This window comes from Lepidochelys kempii, chromosome 3 (genome assembly GCF_965140265.1).
Source record: "Lepidochelys kempii isolate rLepKem1 chromosome 3, rLepKem1.hap2, whole genome shotgun sequence".
Classification (NCBI taxonomy): Eukaryota; Metazoa; Chordata; order Testudines; family Cheloniidae; genus Lepidochelys; species Lepidochelys kempii.
Window position 1 is genome coordinate 161,249,485 of NC_133258.1, and position 22,505 is coordinate 161,271,989.

Here is a 22,505-nt window from a genome sequence, read left to right on the forward strand (position 1 = left end):
GCACTGGGCAGCACAGCATGGGGAGGAGGCGACCAGCCCTCTGTGGGGAAAGAAGTGGTTCAGGACTATTTAGAAAAGCTGGACGAGCACAAGTCCATGGGGCTGCATGCGCTGCATCCGAGAGTGCTAAAGAAGTTGGTGAATGTGATTGCAGAGCCATTGGCCATTATCTTTGAAAACTCATGGCGATCCGGGGAAGTCCCGGACGACTGGAAAAAGGCTAATGTAGTGCCAATCTTTAAAAAAGAGAAGAAGGAGGATCCTGGGAACTACAGGCCAGTCAGCCTCACCTCAGACTCCTGAAAAATCATGGAGCAGGTCCTCAAGGAATCAATTCTGAAGCACTTAGAGGAGAGGAAAGTGATCAGGAACAGTCAGCATGGATTCACCAAGGGCAAGTCATGCCTGACTAATCTAATTACCTTCTAGGACAAGATAACTGGCTCTGTGGATGAGGGGAAAGCAGTGGACGTGTTGTTCCTTGACTTTAGCAAAGCTTTCAACATGGTCTCCCACAGTATTCTTGCCAGCAAGGTAAAGAAGTATGGGCTGGACGAATGGACGATAAGGTGGATAGAAAGTTGGCTACTTTGTCGGGCTCAACGGGTAGTGATCAATGGCTCCATGTCTAGCTGGCAGCTGGTATCAAGTGGAGTGCCCCGAGGGTCGGTCCTCGGGCCGGTTTTGTTCAATATCTTCATAAATGATCTGGAGGATGGTGTGGATTGCACCCTCAGGAAGTTTGCAGATGACACGAAACTGGGAGGAGAGGTAGATAAGCTGGAGGGTAGGGATAGGATACAGAGGGACCTAGACAAATTAGAGGATTGGGCCAAAAGAAATCTGATGAGGTTCAACAAGGACAAGTGCAGAGTCCTGCACTTAGGACAGAAGAATCCCATGCACTGCTACAGACTAGGGACCGAATGGCTCGGCAGCAGGTCTGCAGAGAAGGACCTAAGGGTTACAGTGGACGAGAAGCTGGATATGAGTCAACAGTGTGCCCTTGTTGCCAAGAAGGCCAATGGCATTTTGGGATGTATATGTAGGGGCATTGCCAGCAGATCGAGGGACGTGATTGTTCCCCTCTATTCAACATTGGTGAGGCCTCATCTGGAGTACTGTGTCCAGTTTTGGGCCTCACACTACAAGAAGGATGTGGAAAAATTGGAAAGAGTCCAGCGGAGGGCAACAAAAATGATTAGGAGACTGGAACACATGACTTATGAGGAGAGGCTGAGGGAACTGGGATTGTTTAGTCTGCGGAAGAGAAGAATGAGGGGGGATTTGATAGCTGCTTTCAACTACCTGAAAGGGGGTTCCAAAGAGGATGCATCTAGACTGTTCTCAGTGGTAGCTGATGACAGAACAAGGAGTAATGGTCTCAAGTTGCAGTGGGGGAGGTTTAGGTTGGATATTAGGAAAAACTTTTTCACTAGCAGGGTGGTAAAACACTGGAATGCGTTACCTAGGGAGGTGGTGGAATCTCCTTCCTTAGATATTTTTAAGGTCAGGCTTAACAAAGCCCTGGCTGGGATGATTTAGTTGGGGATTGGTCCTGCTTTGAGCAGGGGGTTGGACTAGATGACCTCCTGAGGTCCCTTCCAACCCTGATATTCTATGATTCTATGACTCTCCTGTTACTCAAATGACTGAATGGACTTTGATCAGTTTCCCAAAAATATCACTTCTAAGAAGAAAAAAAGCATGTAGTTTTGGACCAAATGGAGAATTTTAGAGGAAGTTGTGAACATGCGACAAAAAATAAGGCTAAAACATAACTAAATTTAATTTTCTCTATTACATAACCTATAATGAAATGAAGAGATTTGTATGAGGAGACTTCAGCAAATAAGTTAATTTGATATTAAGTTAGTTTCTTTATATGGTTATTTTGCATCTTAAGTTTGAAAAAATGAAACACCAAGTTATATAAATAGCTTATTATATCTAAATAAACGAAAGTGCACAAGTAAAACCTGCCCCTAATCCTCTTCGCAGTAACCATACATGAAGATTAGTACTCAGGAAAGAAGTGATGATGATAGAATATTTTAAAGAGTACCCCTAATAAAATACATGATTTATTATAAATGAGTAAACTAAAAGTTTATATCGCCATATAACAACCTCACTGAAGAACATCTGATTATTTCAGGATACTCAAAGAGTTAATAAAATCTGGAGTGAGTCATAATGAAAGAAATTTAGTTTCTCAAGAATATCCATTAACAAAAGCTTAAACAGTCTTACTATTTTTAAATTATGCTCAGGAAATAGGTATTTGCCTCCTGAGGGATTTTTCCATTCTAGCTTTAATACACATCACTACAACTATGAGCTTTCACTTTTTAAAAAAATGTGCAAATATTTTTGAGTTAAAGTTCATTAAAAATACTGTAAACAGAAACAATTTCATACCTGCCTAAATTTTGCACGGGCCTCCTTTTCTTTCATTCTTCCATGTGCAACTAAGTAGTCAAACACCTCTCCTGAACCAGAAAAAGATGAAGCATAAGTTATACTGCTCAGGCTTTATTATTTATACCAGACTATCAAGAAAAATACCCACATACCATGAATTTGGGCCAGATGCTCAGCTAGTGTTTACAGTTGTAGCTCCATCAACTTCAATAGCGGATATGACCCTCTATGTACAAAAAACCTCAACATATATATTGTGACAAAGTTCCTCCTCTGCCTTGGTGGGTCCTGCGCTTATTGGCAGATTTTCTCGACTCAGAGGTTCACAGCAGCCCTCAGTTTGGCCACTTTCATGGCTCAAATCTGCCATTCACTCAGTTAGCCTCATCACTGGCCAGCATGGGGAAAAGGAAGAAGAATAATGCCTGCAGCCTCTGCTGATCCACCTAGTGGATCGGGGAACAGGCCAGAGACCTTCCCTCTGGTGGAATCCACAGTCCAGTTCAACTCCTCCAATATCAAGTAAGGAATTGGGGGGATAGAGGGATGGGGGGAACCCGGGCCCGCCCTCTACTCCGGGTTCCAGCCCAGGGCCCTGTGGATTGCAGCTGACTACAGTGGCTCCTCTAACAGCTGTGCGACAGCTACAACTCTCTGGGCTACTTCCCCATGGCCTCCTCCCAACACCTTCTTTATTCTCACCACAGGACCTTCCTCCTGATGTCTGATAATGCTTGTACTTCTCAGTCTTCCAGTAGTATGCCTTCTCACTCTCAGCTTCTTGTGCCTCTGGCTCCCAGCTCCACGCACGCACACCAAAAACTGAAGTGAGCTCCTTTTTAAACCCAGGTGCCCTGATTAGCCTGCCTGTCTTAATTGATTCTGGCAGCTTCTTGACTGGCTGCAGGTATTCTAATCAGCCTGTCTGCTTTAATTGATTCCAGAAAGTTCCTGATTGTTCTGGAACCTTCCCTGTTACCTTACCCAGGGAAAAGGGACCTACTTAACCTGGGGCTCATATATCTGCCTTCCATCACTCTCCTGTAGCCGTCTGGCCTGACCCTGTCACAATATGTGTAAAAAGCCACCCACCCACATTACCGACTGGGCTTATCAAGGAAAAACACTGTCTGCAGGTTTCAGAAAACTAACTAGTCTGTTTATTAAAACCATTTCAAACATGCCCACAGTCCTGAGGAGGAGAGAGGGGGAAGCAGTCAGGAAAGATTCCTTTTTACTGCTTGTATTTGTTTTCACTGTTCAGACAACATAGTTACTGCAGACCTACAAGAACAGATTCCTTCCTAGTAAGACTTCAGTTTTTTAAAATTCTTATATTAAAATGGGCATTAAATGAAAGACCAATTTAAAGTGCAGTTAGAGTAATAAAGAATACTACTGTAAAAGGGATAAGGTTCTAGGCGTAAGGGGTGGCACCTTATACACCAGACTTGCACTGCATGTCTTCACATCACTTTTATTTTGTGAGAAGTTTAAGGCCAAAAAGTTCTTCACCAAACGGCTCTCAGATTTTCATTGCTAGTGGTCCCTCTCCCCGACGGTATATGACAAACAGCCATCTCCAGTTGGTGGAAGCTCTATGCCCTTTCTAAACAGCCATTTCCCCATCTAAATGAGTACCAATTGTGTTCCCAAAATCCACCTGGCTTTCTTTTCAATCTGCCTGGCCAGCTGTCCCATGTTCTTATCCCCAACTCCCAGACCTTGCCTCTGTTACACTGCTCTGACACAAGGTGAAGACGAGAGGCAGGTGCTCTCTCTATTGGTGATGTAAGTATAAGGATGGGAGACACACAAGGCCTGAGCCTCTGCTAGAATGAAAGTCAGATTATCTCCTGGTATATTATCAAAAAAAAACTACACAAACATCTGTAAAATAAAGTAATCTACTATGCATAACACTGTTAATTGACAGCAGAACTGTACCTTAAAGTTCTGGTTAGGGACTCTGTCATAAACAGAGAAAAGGGTAGCATAAAATCCTCCAGGGCAGCTGTACTAAATCGCTTTACCAGTAAGGGATTAAGAAGCTCAATAACCTTGTTGGCACCTGACCAGAAGGACCAATAAGAAAAGAAAAGAAGATACTTTCAAATCTGGTGGGGGGAGGATTTATTTGTGGCTCTTTTGTTTTGTTCCCTCTCCAGACGGAGACAGAGACCAGGCAGGTACAACATCTCCTGAAAACATACCTGAAATGAACCATCTAAAATTACAAAAATTGTAAGTAAGGCAAGAAAATGCATTAGGTTATCCTTTGTTTTGGCTTGTGAATTTTCCCTATGTTAAAGAGGTAGTTTAATTCCTGTTTTGTAACTGTGAAGCTGAGTCAGAGGGGAATCCTTTGTGTTTTAAATCTTTTTATTTACCCTGTAAAGTTACCTTCCATCCTGATTTTGCAGGTGTGATTCTTTTACTTTTTTTTTTAAATAAAGTTTTTCTTTTAAGAACCTGATTGATTTTCAGTGTCCTAAAAACCAAAGGGTTTGGTCTGTGCTCACATTGTTAATCAATTGGTTGGTATTTTATTCTCAAACCTCCCCAGAAAAGGAGGTGAAGGGGTTTGGGGGGATAGGGACTCCAAGTGACCCTTTCCTGAATTTTTGTGTAAATCACTTTGTGGTGGAGCAATACCATCCAAGGACAAGGAAAGGAATTTTTGCCTTGGGGAAGTTTTTAACCTAAGCTGGTAGAATATAAGTTTAGGGGTTCTTTCATGCAGGTCCCCACATCTGTACCCCAGAGTTCAGAGTGGGGAAGTAACCCTGACAGACTCCATGAGGCAGACAGACAACATGCAATACACAAGACGTAACACAACCCCAGATGTCAAGATTGGTTTCAGTTGGGTATCTGTGCATGAAGATTTACTTTCCACTTTTCAGTTTACCCACAAAACTGGGAGTTCAACAACTACTTACCCCCACTGGCATATTCCATTACCAAATACAGTGTCTTTTCTGTTTCAATAACTTCAAATAATTTTACTGAAATAAAAAGGAATGAAAGCTTGCATCAAACAGCAAAAATTCATCAAAATTTTTAAAATACAGCCCAAACACTTATTCTTTAAATTAATAAAATTTATTAACCAGTGATACCACCAAGCCAGAAGATTTAAACAGTTTTGAAAAAAGGAGAATTAAGTTGTAAGAACATCATGAATATATAAAATCTTCTACAACTTTCTCAGGAGTATTTCACAAACACTATACAAAAATGAAATTCATGCTGAAATTAGTGTTTAGTTCCACACAGGAATTCTTACCAAAAAAACACACAAAAATCCCAAGTAAATTACTTCTCTATTCCAACCGCTCCCGCTTAGAGAAGTTGTGGAGTTTTGATCAACTTAAAAAGACACAAAGTTTTGGTGCCAAACGGAGCAGGTATTCTAACTGAAAGGCTTTCCCAATCAGATTATAATACTAATAAAACTACCACGGTCACAGGTGGGACGGAGGGGGACCAGTAGGAGCTTAGAATGCTGGAAATGCAGCACACTCAGCTCTAAAAATGGAGACAAGGGAGTACCTATTATGTAATAACTTGTATACCTTGTCCATACCTTGTATGCAACAAGCCCTCTGGCCGATTCAGGAACATTAACTGTCTCTGGAACAAGACTGTCCAGCCCTCCTCAGCCAGAAGAATTGTCATCACAAAGTAGGGCTCTGAAGGTGGGGGGAACTAAAGCAGAAAGGGAAAATTACATACTTTGTAACTTGGTTTCTCTGAAGATAGCACTTTGCAGGTTTCTTGGTCCTAGGTCCTAGTTTCTTAGTGAAAGTGGCAAAACTCATTAGCGCAAAGGCTTTTTAACCCATCTGAACAACAGTAAGAGTACGAGACAGATCCCCTACTGGCCATCAGACACCACCTCCTTGCTGAGTGTTAGCCCTTTCCTCTAATTGAGCAAGTTATCCTTTACGAGCCAAATTTCTGCTTGCCTTACTCATGCAAGTAGTCCACTGAAGTAAACAGGACAAGAGCAGGATCTGGCCCTGAGTGTACATTGTTCATCCATCTTAAAGATTTAATGGATCAATAAAAACAAGTATCTAAATATATTCAAACAAAATAGATAAGAGTATAATATTAAAGTCACCAGAAAAACAAATCCAATTCCTACCTATACTGGGATGATTCAATATCTTCATTATTCGTACTTCTCGAAACAACTGTTAAGAAAACAAAACAGCTTTAGTCAAACTATGTTTACTGGGGAAGAGCTACTTCAGACATGTTTCAGAGTAGCAGCCATGTTAGTCTGTATTCGCAAAAAGAAAAGGAGTACTAGTGGCACCTTAGAGACTAACCAATTTATTTGACCATAAGCTTTCCTGAGCTACAGAGCGAGCTGTAGCTCACGAAAGCTTATGCTCAAATAAATTGGTTAGTCTCTAAAGTGCCACTAGTACTCTTTTTCTTTTTACTTCAGACATGCTACTTTATATGGGGAATGGAAGGTGAAAGGCAATTTAAGTAGATATTAAGATAGCCTTTTATGTTATAATCCAGTACTAGATACAATTACATTATTCACTGTACTAGACATCAGACTCATTTTGTGGACAGCGCTGTACTACATTTTTATTATAACGTTTGGCTGGGTCTAAAAACCTAGGGCCACGTACTACCTTCAATGCACAACAAAACTGCACTTGTTTCAAAACAAGGTATGCAAAAATATATGTAGGCTCTTATATAGTAACAGCTTTTAGAGTTTCCACTGGCTTGAAACAACAAAGGGCATTTGCAGGACCTATTGCTATTTCTGCCCTTTGCTTATTTGGCTATTTGCATATGCAACTAATTACCCAGTCTGTGTACATAACTCCGTGTGTGTGTGTGTGTGTGTGTGTGTGCGTGTGCGTGTGCGCATGACTTCATGTTTCTGGTGTTGGGAAAAAACTGGACTGTGAAGTATAACTAGGTTTTAGGGGGTAACACACCACGAAGATGAATGGAATCAATTCACACATACCAGAGCTGAACAATACCTACATCAGGTCACATCTGAAAGAGTATACATCCATAAGGGCTACACAATTTTTTAGTTTTAAGACCATATAAAGTCTGCCAGGCATGCAACAGCGGTAACAACTGATGATTCTTTCCACCCCCGCTCCCTGCCCTTACTGAAATTGAGAGATGTCTTGAAAATCTCAGCTTTTATTTAACAAAAATTCTAGCACGCATGGTTGCAGAGAAAAGCTTGAAAAAGTGAAGTGAGCATACCCTAAAGGCAAAAAAAACCAAAAGGCAAATTAAAAAAAAATCTGGAGTTCCTTTAAAGTCATGATTTTTGAACATTTGGAGTTTGACAATACTGATAACATCTGAGATTTCCTTCACTGAACAATGAACATACTTCTGTTGTCAAAGGTATTCTCTGTGCTTGACTGCTCTCAAGCCTTATGCTTAGGATGGATGTGTTGTAGAAGTCCTGAGCAGAAATACAGGAAAGCTTTGGCAAACTGTCCGCTGTCTCAGAGACTATGAATGCTACATCCTGTCCCTTCTTTGACAAAAGCTGGCAAAATCCACAAGTGAGGTTCAAGAGCAAAGACAGCAGTAACCCCTGGACACCTCTGGGGACTTGGGACTGAGGGAAATTTCCAAAAGAAAGGGTATTGCTAACAGAGAGGAAAACTGCTAACCCTCCCAAAAAGATTAACTGCCTTTTTTGTATTCTGCAAATAGCACAATCTAAAAATAGCAACAATCACAATTATTTTCCTTAGACTAGATTGAAGATTTTGTACTCAGTGCACATCCTTTAGTTTCTTAAGTCTTATTAAAGATAATGGCATTTGCACAAGTAGTAGAACTCCATAATTCTGCTTTCATTTGGTGCTCCCCTCTTCTTAACTACAATTAATATGATTTTGAAAATTAAGCTTTTGATCAAACAGAAGTCTCACAAGTAGATATTTACACTGGTTAAATGTTTCTAGCAGGACATTATCCTTTCTCCTTATATAAATGTTCAACAACTGCCTTCAAAGAAGAAAAAAAGAATGTATGTGTGAATCTGTCTGGAGGGCGGGGGGAAAAAGAACCAAATGAAAGGCAACATCCTACAGTTTGCATTAGTTAATTTGGATCTATAAATAGGGCTGTCTGGTAAATAATATTGTGCTTGTATTTGCGTTACAAAGTGTTTTTGCTTTTCCATTAACTCAATTATTCCATTACTAATATGTCACATAGACTGTTTTATGTTTTGGTATTTTGATTTTGTACATTACATCTGAATTTTTCACAATTATGAAAAGCAATCCAATTAAACAAATTTGTCTGAAATGACCAGACGCAAGACAACAAATCTAAAGCATCAACCTGTAGAGCATGAAAATTTCTGAAGAACTTCTAGGCAGATATCTGAAAAACTGCAATATTGGCAGGAAGACAACAAAGACAGGCTGCACAATATAATAGTATTAATGTCTAAATATAAGTTACTTTTAATGAACTCATGTCTGCCAAAGCAGGATTAAAACGTTACACTTCTATAAATAAAAGGATTTAGAATCTGGAAGAAAAATCCTAAAGAAATACAATTTTACACATAATCTGAAGTATGCAGTAATCGTCAATATTATGCACATTATTCTGTTCAAAGATTCCAAAGGGATTAAAAGGTTTATTAATTAGTTTAAGACTCAAATTGATTTCACAGTGACTGACAATTTACATGATATGCAAATATACAACACGAGAAAGGCAAATTAAAAAGCAGACCAAAAAATCTGCTTTCCTAAAGCCAGGTCATGAGAGACTAGAACCATAAAGGGATTTAGGCACCTCACTGCTGCTTTAGAAACATAAATCCATAATTGAACTCCTCAAAAACCCCGCAGACACTTATACTCCCTAGGTGTCTAAATTTCAACCAGAGGTCATGCACAAAATTGCCTCAATCCTGTTGCCTGGCACTTAGCTCATACCTAAGCCCCAAAAGAATCCTCAAACTATGCATTCCTCTGCCTCTCTCACCTGTGAGGTTGAGCTGGTAGGCACATTATGACGAGTACACACCAGCAGCAGGTGATAGGAAGAATCCCATGCACCGCTACAGACTAGGGACCGAATGGCTAGGCAGCACTTCCGCAGAAAAGGACCTAGGGATTACAGTGGATGAGAAGCTGGATATGAGTCAACAGTGTGCTCTTGTTGCCAAGAAGGCCAATAGCATTTTGGGATGTATATGTAGGGGCATTGCCAGCAGATCGAGGGACGTGATTGTTCCCCTCTATTCAACATTGGTGAGGCCTCATCTGGAGTACTGTGTCCGGTTTTGGGCCCCACACTACAAGAAGGATGTGGAAAAATTGGAAAACATCCAGCGGAGGGCAACAAAAATGATTAGGGGACTGGAACACATGACTTATGAGGAGAGGCTGAGGGAAGTTGGATTGTTTAAGTCTGCAGAAGAGAAGAATGAGGGGGGATTTGATAGCTGCTTTCAACTACCTGAAAGGGGGTTCCAAAGAGGATGCATCTAGACTGTTCTCAGTGGTAGCTGATGACAGAACAAGGAGTAATGGTCTCAAGTTGCAGTGGGGGAGGTTTACGTTGGATATTAGGAAAAACTTTTTCACTAGCAGGGTGGTGAAACGCTGGAATGCGTTACCTAGGGAGGTGGTGAAATCTCCTTCCTTAGAAGTTTTTAAGGTCAGGCTTGACAAAGCCCTGGCTGGGATGATTTAGCTGGGGATTGGTCCTGCTTTGAGCAGGGGGTTGGACTAGATGACCTCCTGAGGTCCCTTCCAACCCTGATATTCTATGATAGTGATACTTCCCCTTTTTACCCTATAGCCTAGTGGTCACAGAACTCACCCAGAATGTAGGAGACTTGGATTCAAATCCCTGTTCAGCCTAATGTGGGACAGGAATTTGAAGCCATGTCTCCCAGATCCCTGTTGAGTTCCTTATCCACTGAGCTATAGGGTATTCCGGGATGGGTGTCTCTCAATCTCTCCTGCTGAAGCTGTTCTACTTCCTATGAAATACTCACAGTCATTGGAGCAGGGACTGGAACCTGGGTCTTCTGAGTGCATGCCCCAACCAGAGAACTATAGCCATTTTCACTCTCTCAGACCTACTAAGTATTTTATACAAAGTGGAACAGCTTCAACAGAAGCAATTGAGAGATCCACTCCACAATATCCTAGAACCCAGTGGTTGGGGACTCACCTGGGATATAGGATACCTGGGTTCAAATCCCCTGCTCTGCCTGATTTGGAGCAGGGAACAGAAACCAGGTATTAGACTCTCCTATATTCCAATGTTAATCAGGTGCAATGTGGTGGCACACTGCATATGGCAAACAGCTGAAGCTGCATACCACTTTTTATTACAGAAACTTTTCGAACACCAAGTTCCAAACTCTAAAATCTGGAGCTACACATTAAGTAGATGTCTTGGCCTCAGCAACATGGTTATTCAGTCTCTTCCCTAAAAAACTCCTCTCCTTACAACTGCCTGTTCACAACTGAAGCTACCCAGTATAGGACCTATCTGTTATAGAATCCGTTCCAGGCATACTTTTCTGACGGCTTGTAAGCCTGCAGTTGCTGGTCTCTGCCACATTTCAAGTGGCCTTTTAGCTGGTACCTTGCTCTGTCCCAGCCTGTAGGTATTCCTAGTATGTTTTCTCTTACTATGGAAATTCAGTTTCAAACCTAACTCACAACAGTTAAGTTATATAGACACACCAGGCATATGTACTAAAATATTGTTATGATGGGTACTGGGCAATCCCACCACCTCATTGACGCTATTGGGCTGGACCATTTGCCTTCCATTCTGGCTAAATAAGGGAACAATTAAATGTCCCTTTGTTTAATGATAGCTGAAACAATGGAAAGTCACTGCCCAAGGAATAGACAGCATGCAAAAATGGGCATGGCTGGGCCATGCGGCCCTAGGAGGTTGTCAGGGGTTTGATAACAAATGTAGGAGATTGATTTGATTGCACTGTATGTTCACAAGAAAAGAAGAAACAGAAAGGCCAAAGGAGCACACAAGGGGTCAACACTTGTTGACCCTGAGAAAAAGCTAAGAGAGCTTTTGGATAGCACTCTGGCTGGAAAGAGGCTTGGAACTGTGAGCAAACAAGCTATCTCCTGCTGTTTGGCTCTACTGTGTTCAGGGAAACACCACTATGTACATTCTTTGTAAATAAACAGGCTTGCATCAAATAATTTGATCATGATTTCATCATTAATGTCTCTCCCCATCAGAAGCAATCCATATGACCCCGAATATTGGCTAACAATATTAAGGCATTGTGAACAAGTTGAAAGAAGGAATTCAAGGTGCATTTTTCATTCTGTAGAACAATTCAATAATACAGACAATGCAAGAGAGAGAGAGAGAGACTGACTATGTCTCTACTCCAAGCTAAGGGTGTGATTCCCATGCTTGTGTGCACATACACACGCAAATACAAACAGCGGTGTAGCCACAGTAGCAGCAGAGGCAGCGGTGCTGCTGAGCTATGTTGAGTACATGCCCACCGGTTGCAGGCAGGTTTGTATTCTGCAGGGCGCAGTCCTGCCGTGCTACTGCAGCTACGCTGCTACTGATGCTAACCCGAGCTCCGCGAGAGGCAGCATGACTATGGGAGCACAAGCAGGGGAGTAACATCCCTCATTCATAGCACAGACCCAGCCGGAGAGAGGGATGGAGAACATATTTAAGGTTAACGGCCAAGGCATCCACTACGTAGTTGTGTAACTTATGCCGCAGGTATCAATATCAAAAAGGTGTATGTAAGCTACAGCCACTTGAGTCTATCATGTAACTCTTGGGCACACGACCATATCTACATTTTTAAGAGGCATATTTTAATCAACAGATCATATTTAGTTTCTTTCAAAAAGCAAATTAACCACATTGAAATTTGGCCAGAATATTGGGACTAATACCCCTTTTCTTGTAAGAAAGGCTATAAAATCTCTAAGGATTACAAGTTCAGAATCTGAGTTTTCAATTTTGTCCGTCCCCCCAAAAATGGCACCTTCACAGTATAACCATATCGTTCTCAGACATTTGGTTCACCACTGACCCAAAGAGAAAAGAGCTCTCTGCTAAATCACCAACACTATTTCCTGCAGTGCTCAACCTTGCTTACTGCAGCTTGTGAGACCTGATGAGATCACAAGGTAGTAGGTTTGCAAGTTACTGGCAGCACATGGAAAACACTGACACATAAAAGGTTATACAAAACCCATAATTAAAGCAAATTTTATTCAATACTAGTTACATGAATATTAATCATGGCATTTACAGCAGAATAAAGGTTCTCTAATTATGGGAAGATTCCATGGTGTGCTTAAAAGCACACCGGAAGTGGGGAAAGAATGTGATCAGCTACCCAAAAATCAGGTCTCTAAGCCTAATGATTTCAAGCATTCAGATCAAATCACACCAATTCGTTCTGGCCAAGAGTTCCAGTAAAGGTAAAAATACCAAGACACTGGTGAGTTTCTAACAAAGTTCCCAAGCCAATACGATTTAAACGTAAGAGAAAAATATTTTAAGTATGAACATTACTAACCTAATTCATAAATTCTATTTAGGAAAATTGACTTAAACTACAGATTGTCATAACCAGAACGTGTGGTGTATCTCTCTCTTCTCTTTTGGCATAAACACAAAATAGAAGGTTAATGTCTTCTTGAAGATAAACAGCATTCACTTAAATTTAAACTATGAGTAGTCACTTTTGATGACCTAATTCAAAACAATCTGAGCTAACAAACAAAATAATTATTTTAACAACAGTCTCTCTGCCTTCCACATTACCCTCTCCAGTCTACCCAAAAAACGGGCTGCCAAGGTCATCCTTCTCAAACATCAGTATGACAGTATCCTTCATCCTTAAATCCTACATTGGAACCCCCTCCTCTACCACACCAAATTCAAGCGTCTTGTCATTTGTTCAAGGCCCTGCAGAAAACAGACCACCCTTACCTGTTTTCACACTGCCCCTTCTCCCATCACTTCTACTCCAAAAATCAGGCTACTGTTGCCTGCTTGTTGATCAGATTCTCACATAAACATCTTCTTCCCTACCAACCCTAATGTGTCGTATGCCCTTTCTTACCTTATTTGGTAAGCCATTGCTCCCTCCGCATTTAAATCCCCCCCCCGAATACTCACTTGTGTTGGGACTCAACTAAGAAGCTAGCAGATTACACTAAGGAAGATATAGATACTTGGAGATATTTTAGACAGAGCTGGTAGTGCCAGTATACTTAAGGTTGGCCAAGACACCTCCCAATAAAAAGCCCTGGTTAGCTGTTTTTAACAATGAGAGAGATTATTTAAAAATATATATGAGCAAAACAATGCCTTTCTCCTTTGTTCTTGGAAACACTGGAACTGATTTAGCGAAAATTATTATTATTTTGTAAAAACATCGCACAGCCTGAGGCAGATACATGGCATGGAAAATTTCCATCCAAACAGTCTGGCAAAGTTACAGGCATCCAATAATAGAATTGTATAATGGATAGTATTTGGCAGTCCAACGACAGACTTCACTACCAGCTCCACTGCTGCTAATAATAAAAAATGGACTGCCACCTACTTAAGGTAAAACATTGCAACGAACCACTTTTATCATTTCCAATTTGTCTTTTTCTCTAACAGCTTTTAAGCGTTTTTGCTCTATCTGCACTGGAGAAAATGTTCCCTACAATTCAGTTTTAAAATCAGTTGGGAGCACAATGTGGACAAACCTCAAGTAGCCAGAACCATTTGTATATCCTGTCTAGCTACACTTATTGTCAGAAGCCTTAACTTCACCTATCTTCAGAGGCCTTAACTACACTGGTTATAAAGACAGTTTCAGCTGCTAGAATCTGGTTTTTACTCGGGCTCCAATTGGTTTTAAAAGCAGTTTGAATTTTTGGGTAAATTTCCCCAGTGCAGGTAAGGTTTTTGGGATAAGGACTGTGTATTTTTTGTGTGTGTGTTTGGAAATCACATAATACACTGTGGGCTTAACCTAAAACAGGAACAACAACAACATGTTCAACCTGTTGAAAGTTTCTTACATTTTGAATAGGTTTGAAAAGTTCTAGAGAAAACATTCTATCAAATGTCAGACCACCTAACAGGAAACACACACGCAGAAATATATAAGTATGCCAGTATGAAAGAGTGAAATATGTAGGTTAGTCAAAATTATTTTTTAAAAGCACAAAGTATATGGGGTCCTAATTTGCATATAAGTTTAAAATATGTAGCTTTCAATGAGGTATTTTCGCCATTTACTCCAAAAACAAAAAGCAGATTGAAAAATGAGATTCTCTCAGGTGTAATCATCCTAAACTTCTGATGTTCAGAAAGTAGTAAAAACAATCCTAAAGCACATCACAAAAAGTCAAGCTCTCTTCCGCAAACACCAGCTGGGTGCTTGACTGAAAAAGTCATTGCAATTCAGGAATATTATGTCCATATTTTCAACTTCTTGAAAACTACATTGAGCACAAGGATGATTGATTAAAACACAGTACACGTTTTACTACACAGGACTCTACAGGGAGCTTACAAAAGAAATTGTAAGTAGTTTTGGAGGTTCCTGAGATAGTATAGGTTACTACTGCTGGAATCTCAGTTGAAATCTTCCTTCATCTAATTAACAAAGAGCTGGAAGCACACAAGAAAAACAACTGAAAAGTGACTTAGAGATGTTATGGAACCTTTCCATTACTTAGCTAATAGTATGAGACAGTTTTTTCCTTCTCACAATTAATACTGAAAATTCAAATTTCTAACACAAATTTTTTTTTACATCAAAATGCTGAAAAATTGTGGATGTAAATTCAGAAATCTGTCAATTTTTTAAAAATATGCACTCCTGTCCAGCCAGCTCAGTTCTGATCGAGCCATAGCTCCACCACATTCAGACTGGGTATATCCAAAGCTCTGAAATAGTGCAAGTGCTGAAAAAATAAGAAAGCTGCCAAACCTGTATTGATATCTCAGGGCAGACAGAAATGCTAACTCAGAGTATGTCTACACTGCCATTAAAAATCTGCGGCTGGCCTGGGCCAGCTGACTTGGGCTCACAGGGCTCAGCTAAGGAGCCTTTTAATTGGGTGTAGACATTTGGGCTCGGGTTGGAGACTGGGCTCTAGGACCCTGTGAGGTAGGAGGGTCCCAAAGCCGGGGTTCCAGACAGAGCCCGAACATCTACACCACAATTAAGTGGCCCCTTAGTCTATGAGTCCGAGTCAGCTAGCAGGGGCCAGCTGCAGAAATCTAATTGCAGTGTAGACATACCCTCAATTAGTCAAGTTTATCTAGACTGGAGAGACTAATGTTGTGTTAGTGTGTTTTCCCTACAGAACTACAAGTTTTTCATTTTGGACAACATGTCTTTATGTCTGAAGAATAAATATGCTTGTGAAGTTAATCTCTCAGTATCTATTTTATGTTTCATTTTATAAAAATTGGAGTTGCTTCCTCCCCACCTCCCAGCACCAAAAACAAGTAGTGGGTTTTTTTGTTTTGCTTTTTGTTTTTTTTACAAGGGGGGTAAACACAACCCATGAACTAAGATCTGAGCCACGGGAAGTTTATTAGCTTCCAGTGCTGACACTTAGATACTGAGTATGACTGGTCAAACAGGATTTTAAAGAGTAATTGCATTCAAGTAGGTCAGCAGCTAGTACACTTCTGGGAGAGACATAATTTTCCCCAAGCAAAACAATCAAGTTTGTTAGTCATCTGCAAACAAGTCAGCTACACAGTTCTCACATTTGAAGCACAGGAATTAAGAATAAAAAAAAATACAAGTTCTCTCAGACATCCTGATTTTTTGTACCAGGATTTCCTATGTACACCTACTGTATGTTAATACATAATTCTTAAGCAAGCCATTTCGCAACACTATCATAAATCCAGGTTTCAGAGTAACAGCTGTGTTAGTCTGTATTCGCAAAAAGAAAAGGAGTACTTGTGGCACCTTAGAGACTAAACAATTTATTTGAGCATAAGCTTTCGTGAGCTACAGCTCACTTCATCGGATGCATCTTTTCTTTTTATCATAAATCCAGAATCCCCCAATACCAAATCTGAATGTCAGAATATTTTTTATTAATCAAACCGCTTTCCTAATCTTCCTCAGGACATAGTAAGAGTTTTATTGGGAAACAGGCATTGGTAAATATCTGAAGTTTGACCTTTAGACCTTCTTTTAAACTTCTCCATCAGGTCTTACTGTACCAGTTGGCCTTACTAAGCGAAAAAGCAACAGAAGTGAAACCTTCTAAGGGCTTGATTCTGGAAAGTGCTGAGCACCCTCAACTACCACAGATTTCAATGCGAATCAAGGGTATTCAGGACCTCTCAGGATTGAACTCCAAGAAAACAAGAGATTTCTTGGAATGCTGTGCTAAACAAATTCCAGAAACCAAAATAAATCAGTGTGAGACTCTGTAATTTCTTTTGACAGAAGTCTCATGACAATGGTGATTTCCTCCACTACAAATTGTTCTCTTCTTCAATTCTGCCATTTACCCAGCCAGGCAACTCTACTTCTTCTCCACCCTGACTGGCTCCCACAATCCCAGCCACCTATTTGCTATAGGACCCCTTCCTACTTCTTTCTGTAGAAAATTTTGCTGACTTTTTCAAACAGAAAAATGACAAGATTGATGTGATCTTCCCACTCTCCTTCCCTTTCCCTCCTACCACTTTCTCCTCCTCCCCGCATCACTGATGCGGAAGACCCTCATCTCCTCTCTTCCTCTAACTCCTCCACCTATCCCACTGACCCCATTCCATCTTGTCTCCCAATCTCTTACCCGACACTCATCCCTTCCTTAGCCTTAACCTCTCCCTCTCCTTAGGTTCCCTCCCATGACAATACAAGCATGATTTGGGGCTTGTCTACACTACCCTCCTTCTGTTGGTGGTGCGTGGCCTCACTAGGAGTGCTTCTGTCAACTTAAGAGGGGCTGTGTGGGGGACTGAGAGCCTGGGTATGACATTGCACTCCATATGATTCTATGAAAATATGCTAATAAGTGTGAATATAATGTAAGTGGAATATGCTTCATGGAAAAGGTCTCTCGTAAGGTATCATTACAAAGCTTATAATCTATTGTGTGTGGTCATCCTATTTGTATAAATGTATCATTCTTGTATCCGAAACTAGAAATATGAAATATAACTCTGAGGTCCTATTGTAATTATGCAAAGTGTGGGCCATTAATGGTGGTTTGGAATCTTGATGGCTCCCACCAACTAGGACAATTGGTTGTAAATGGCTCTGTTTACTTGCAAGCCTTCCTGTGAGTCAGACCAGGAAGAATGAAGGCTTGGGGTCTCCCAGGACATGTGATAATGTCACCTGTACTGGAATCCATCTTAAACCTGGTGCTTTTCCATTTAGGAGGAGGGGTGGGGACCCAGAGAGACAAAAGATTCCCGCCTTGTGCCAAAGCTATATAAGAGGGTGGAACAGAACAAAGGCTGCAGTCATGAGAAATCCCCTAGCTACCACCTGAGCTGGAACAAGGACTGTACCGGGAAAAGGATTGGGCCCAGACTAGGAAGGAGTCTAGTCTGTGAAAGAAGCTTAATGGAACGTCTCTGAGGGTGAGATTTACCTGTATTCAGTTTCTTAATTTATTAGGCTTAGACTTGCACATTTAGCTTTATTTTGCTTGGTAACTTACTTTGTTCTGTCTGTTATTACTTGGAACCACTTAAATCCTATTTTTTATATTTAATAAAATCACTTTTGTTTATTAATTGACCCAGAGTAAGTAAGTAATACCTGGGGGAGCAAACAGCTGTGCATCTCTCTCTATCAGTGTTATAGAGGGCGGACAATTTATGAGTTTACCCTGTATAAGCTTTATACAGGGTAAAACAGTTTTATTTGGCATTTGCATCCCATTGGGAGTTGGGTGTCTGGGTGCTGAAGACAGGAGCACTTCTTAAGCTGTTTTCAGTTAAGTCTGCAGCTTCGTGGTTCAGACCCTGGGTCTGTGCGTGGTTCAGACTGGCGTGTCTGGCTCAACAAGGCAGTGTTCTGGAGGCCCAAACTGGCATGGAAAACGGGCTCAGAGGTAGTCTCAGCACATCAGGTAACAGTCCCAAGGGGATCTCTGTGACCTAACCTGTCACACTGGGCTCTTAGCTCCATGTAGCTCCCCGTCACTGAGAGCCCAACTGCCCCACTGGGCTCTGGGGTCCCCGCCACCTGGAATGAGAAGCCTCTGGGTAGCAGCCGGGCTGGGAGCGGGGTAGGAGCCAGGAGGGCTGGGAACTGCACGGGAGCAGCCAGACTGGGTTCAGGGAGCCCAGAGGCCCCACCAGCCCCAGTGACAGCGCAGCTTTCTTGTCAATTTCATGGCTCCAGCACAGAGCCATGAAATTGACAAGAATGACAGCAACAACAGATGTATATACAGACACTGCGTCACATTAACTACACCGACGTAAGCCCTACGCCTCTTGTGGAGGTGGAGTTATAATGTCAGTGTAGTATGGCACTTACATCAGTGGGAGCAAGGCTATAGCGTGTATGCTACCATAATGAGGTGGACTTAAGATGCCTTATCACAACCTAACATTGTAGTGTAAACCAAACTTTAGTCTCTTCCATCCCAAAAAATCCCACTCGGACCACCCCACCTCTCTTTCATCTTGAATTTCATTGAACATGCTGTCTAAAACCGCCATCTGAAGTTTCTCCAAGACAATTCAATTTTAGATGCTCTGCAAACCATCTTCCACCCCTTGCGCTCTAGCTATCGAAGTATTTAACAACTTCTTCCCAGCCAGAATCCAGAACAAGTACTCTATTTGCATCTTTCTTTACCTGTTGGCTGCATCTGATGTCAACCACTATATTGTTCTTTTTAACATCTTGTCCTCCCTCTGCTTTAGTTACAGTCCTCTCCTACCAGCATACATCACTTAAAACATTTTGTACAGATACAGACAGACATCATCTTCCTTTCCAAATGCAAACAGATGGACATCGTACCAAAAGGACTGAAGGTAAAAAATCCATTACAATCTACAAACAACACAGACGATGCTGACAGCTTGTGCCACACGCTCTCAAAGAAACTGCGGAATCACCTGATCAACATCCTCTACAGCAAACAGAGAAAGATTAAGAATGAGCTCTCAAAAATGGATACTCTCATAAAAAAACAACCTTCCACACAAACTTCCTCGTGGCTGGACTTTACTAAAACTAGACAAGCCATTTACAACACACACTTTGCTTCTCTACAAAAGAAAAAGGACACTAAACTTTCTAAATTACTACATGCCACAAGGGGCCACAGCAATGGCTCCCTCAACCCACCCAGCAATATTGTTAACCTACCCAACTATACTCTCAGCCCAGCAGAAGCAGCTGTCCTATCTCGGGGCCTCTCTTTCTGCCCCTCCACCCCCACGAACACGATACAGTTCTGTGGTGACCTAGAATCCTATTTTCGATGTCTCTGACTCAAGGAATATTTCCAACATACCTCTGAACAACATACTAATCCACAGAGACCTCCCTACGAACACTACAAAAAGAAGGATTCTAGGTGGACTCCTCCTGAAGGTCGAAACAGCAGACTGGACTTCTACATAGAGTGCTTCCACCGTCGTGCACGGGCTGAAATTGTGGAAAAGCAGCATCACTTGCCCCATAACCTCAGCTGTGCGGAACACAATGCCATCCACAGCCTCAGAAACAACTCTGACATCATAATCAAAAAGGCTGACAAAGGAGGTGCTGTTGTCATCATGAATAGGTCGGAATATGAACAAGAGGCTGCTCGGCAGCTCTCCAACACCACTTTCTACAAGCCATTAGCCTCTGATCCCACTGAGAGTTACCAAAAGAAACTACAGCATTTGCTCAAGAAACTCCCTGAAAAAGCACAAGATCAAATCCGCACAGACACACCCCTGGAACTCCGACCTGGGATATTCTATCTACTACCCAAGATCCATAAACCTGGAAATCCTGGGCGTCCCACCATCTCAGGCATTGGCACCCTGACAGCAGGATTGTCTGGCTATGTAGACTCCCTCCTCAGGCCCTACGCTACCAGCACTCCCAGCTACCTTCGAGACACCACTGACTTCCTGAGGAAACTACAATCCATCGGTGATCTTCCTGATAACACCATCCTGGCCACTATGGATGTAGAAGCCCTCTACACCAACATTCCACACAAAGATGGACTACAAGCCGTCAAGAACACTATCCCCGATAATGTCACGGCTAACCTGGTGGCTGAACTTCGTGACTTTGACCTTACCCATAACTATTTTACATTTGGGGACAATGTATACCTTCAGATCAGCGGCACTGCTATGGGTACCCGCATGGCCCCACAGTATGCCAACATTTTTATGGCTGGCTTAGAACAACGCTTCCTCAGCTCTCGTCCCCTAACGTCCCTACTCTATTTGCGCTATATTGATGACGACATCTTCATCATCTGGACCCATAGAAAAGAAGCCCTTGAGGAATTCCACCATGATTTCAACAATTTCCATCCCACCATCAGCCTCAGCCTGGTCCAGTCCACACAAGAGATCCACTTCCTGGACACTACAGTGCTAATAAACAATGGTCACATAAACACCACCCTATACCAGAAACCTACTGACCGCTATTCATACCTACATGCCTCCAGCTTTCACCCTGACCACACCACACGATCCATCGTCTACAGCCAAGCTCTGCGATACAACCGCATTTGCTCCAACCCCTCAGACAGAGACAAACACCTACAAGATCTCTATCAAACATTCTTAAAACTACAATACCCATCTGCGGAAGTGAAGAAACAGACTGATAGAGCCAGAAGAGTTCCCAGAAGTCACCTACTACAGGACAGGCCTAACAAAAGAAAATAACAGAACACCACTAGCCGTCACCTTCAGCTCCCAACTAAAACCCCTCCAACACATTATTAAGGATCTACAACCTATCCTGAAGGATGACCCAACACTCTCACAAATCTTGGGAGACAGGCCAATCCTTGCCTACAGACAGCCCCCCAACCTGAAGCAAATACTCACCAGCAACCACATACCACACAACAGAACCACTAACCCAGGAACCTATCCTTGCAACAAAGCCTGTTGCCAACTGTGCCCACATATCTATTCAGGGGACACCATCACAGGGCCTAATAACATCAGCCACACTATCAGAGGCTCGTTCACCTGCACATCCACCATCATGTGCCAGCAATGCCCCTCTGCCATGTACATTGGTCAAACTGGACAGTCTCTACGTAAAAGAATAAATGGACACAAATCAGATGTCAAGAATTATAACATTCATAAACCAGTCAGAGAACACTTCAATTTCTCTGTCACGCGATTACACACATGAAAGTTGCTATATTACAACAAAAAAACTTCAAATCCAGACTCCAGCGAGAAACTGTTGAATTGGAATTCATTTGCAAATTGGATACAATTAACTTAGGCTTGAATAGAGACTGGGAGTGGCTAAGTCATTATGCAAGGTAACCTATTTCCCCTTGTTTTTTCCTACCCCCCCCCAGACGTTCTTGTTAAACCCTGGATTTGTGCTGGAAATGGCCCACCTTGATTATCATACACATTGTAAGGAGAGTGGTCACTTTAGATAAGCTATTAGCAGCAGGAGAGTGTATTTGTGGGGGGGTGGGATGGGGGGTGAGAAAACCTGGATTTCTGCTGGAAATGGCCCACCTTGATTATCATACACATTGTAAGGAGAGTGGTCACTTTAGATAAGCTATTACCAGCAGGAGAGTGGGGTGGGAGGAGGTATTTTTTCATGCTTTGTGTGTATATAAAAAGATCTTCTACACTTTCCACAGTATGCATCCGATGAAGTGAGCTGTAGCTCACGAAAGCTTATGCTCAAATAAATTGGTTAGTCTCTAAGGTGCCACGAGTACTCCTTTTCTTTTTTTAAAACTTTAGTGTGGCATTCAGAGAGGGTCCTGCTCACTACCCCCTTCAACTTTGTGGGGCTCTCACAGGGCTCCATCCCTGGTCTCCTC

The 22,505-nt window shown here is 41.8% G+C and overlaps 1 protein-coding gene across 11 annotated transcripts in view; it reads right to left on the reverse strand.

Moving 5' to 3' along the window:
- MARK1 (microtubule affinity regulating kinase 1) overlaps positions 1–22,505 on the reverse strand; it is a 119,366-nt gene that overhangs the window by 42,981 nt on the left and 53,880 nt on the right. For 9 of the 11 annotated variants that reach the window (XM_073338843.1, XM_073338840.1, XM_073338844.1 and 6 more), the window contains exons 4-6: positions 6,578–6,626; positions 5,367–5,432; positions 2,422–2,492 (exon numbers count right to left, since the gene is read on the reverse strand). In XM_073338843.1, the coding sequence (XP_073194944.1) occupies positions 2,422–2,492; positions 5,367–5,432; positions 6,578–6,626 (186 nt within the window). Of the gene's footprint in view, positions 1–2,421; positions 2,493–5,366; positions 5,433–6,002; positions 6,136–6,577; positions 6,633–22,505 lie in introns of those variants that run through there. The other 2 variants (XM_073338846.1, XM_073338848.1) reach the window with 2 other exon arrangements.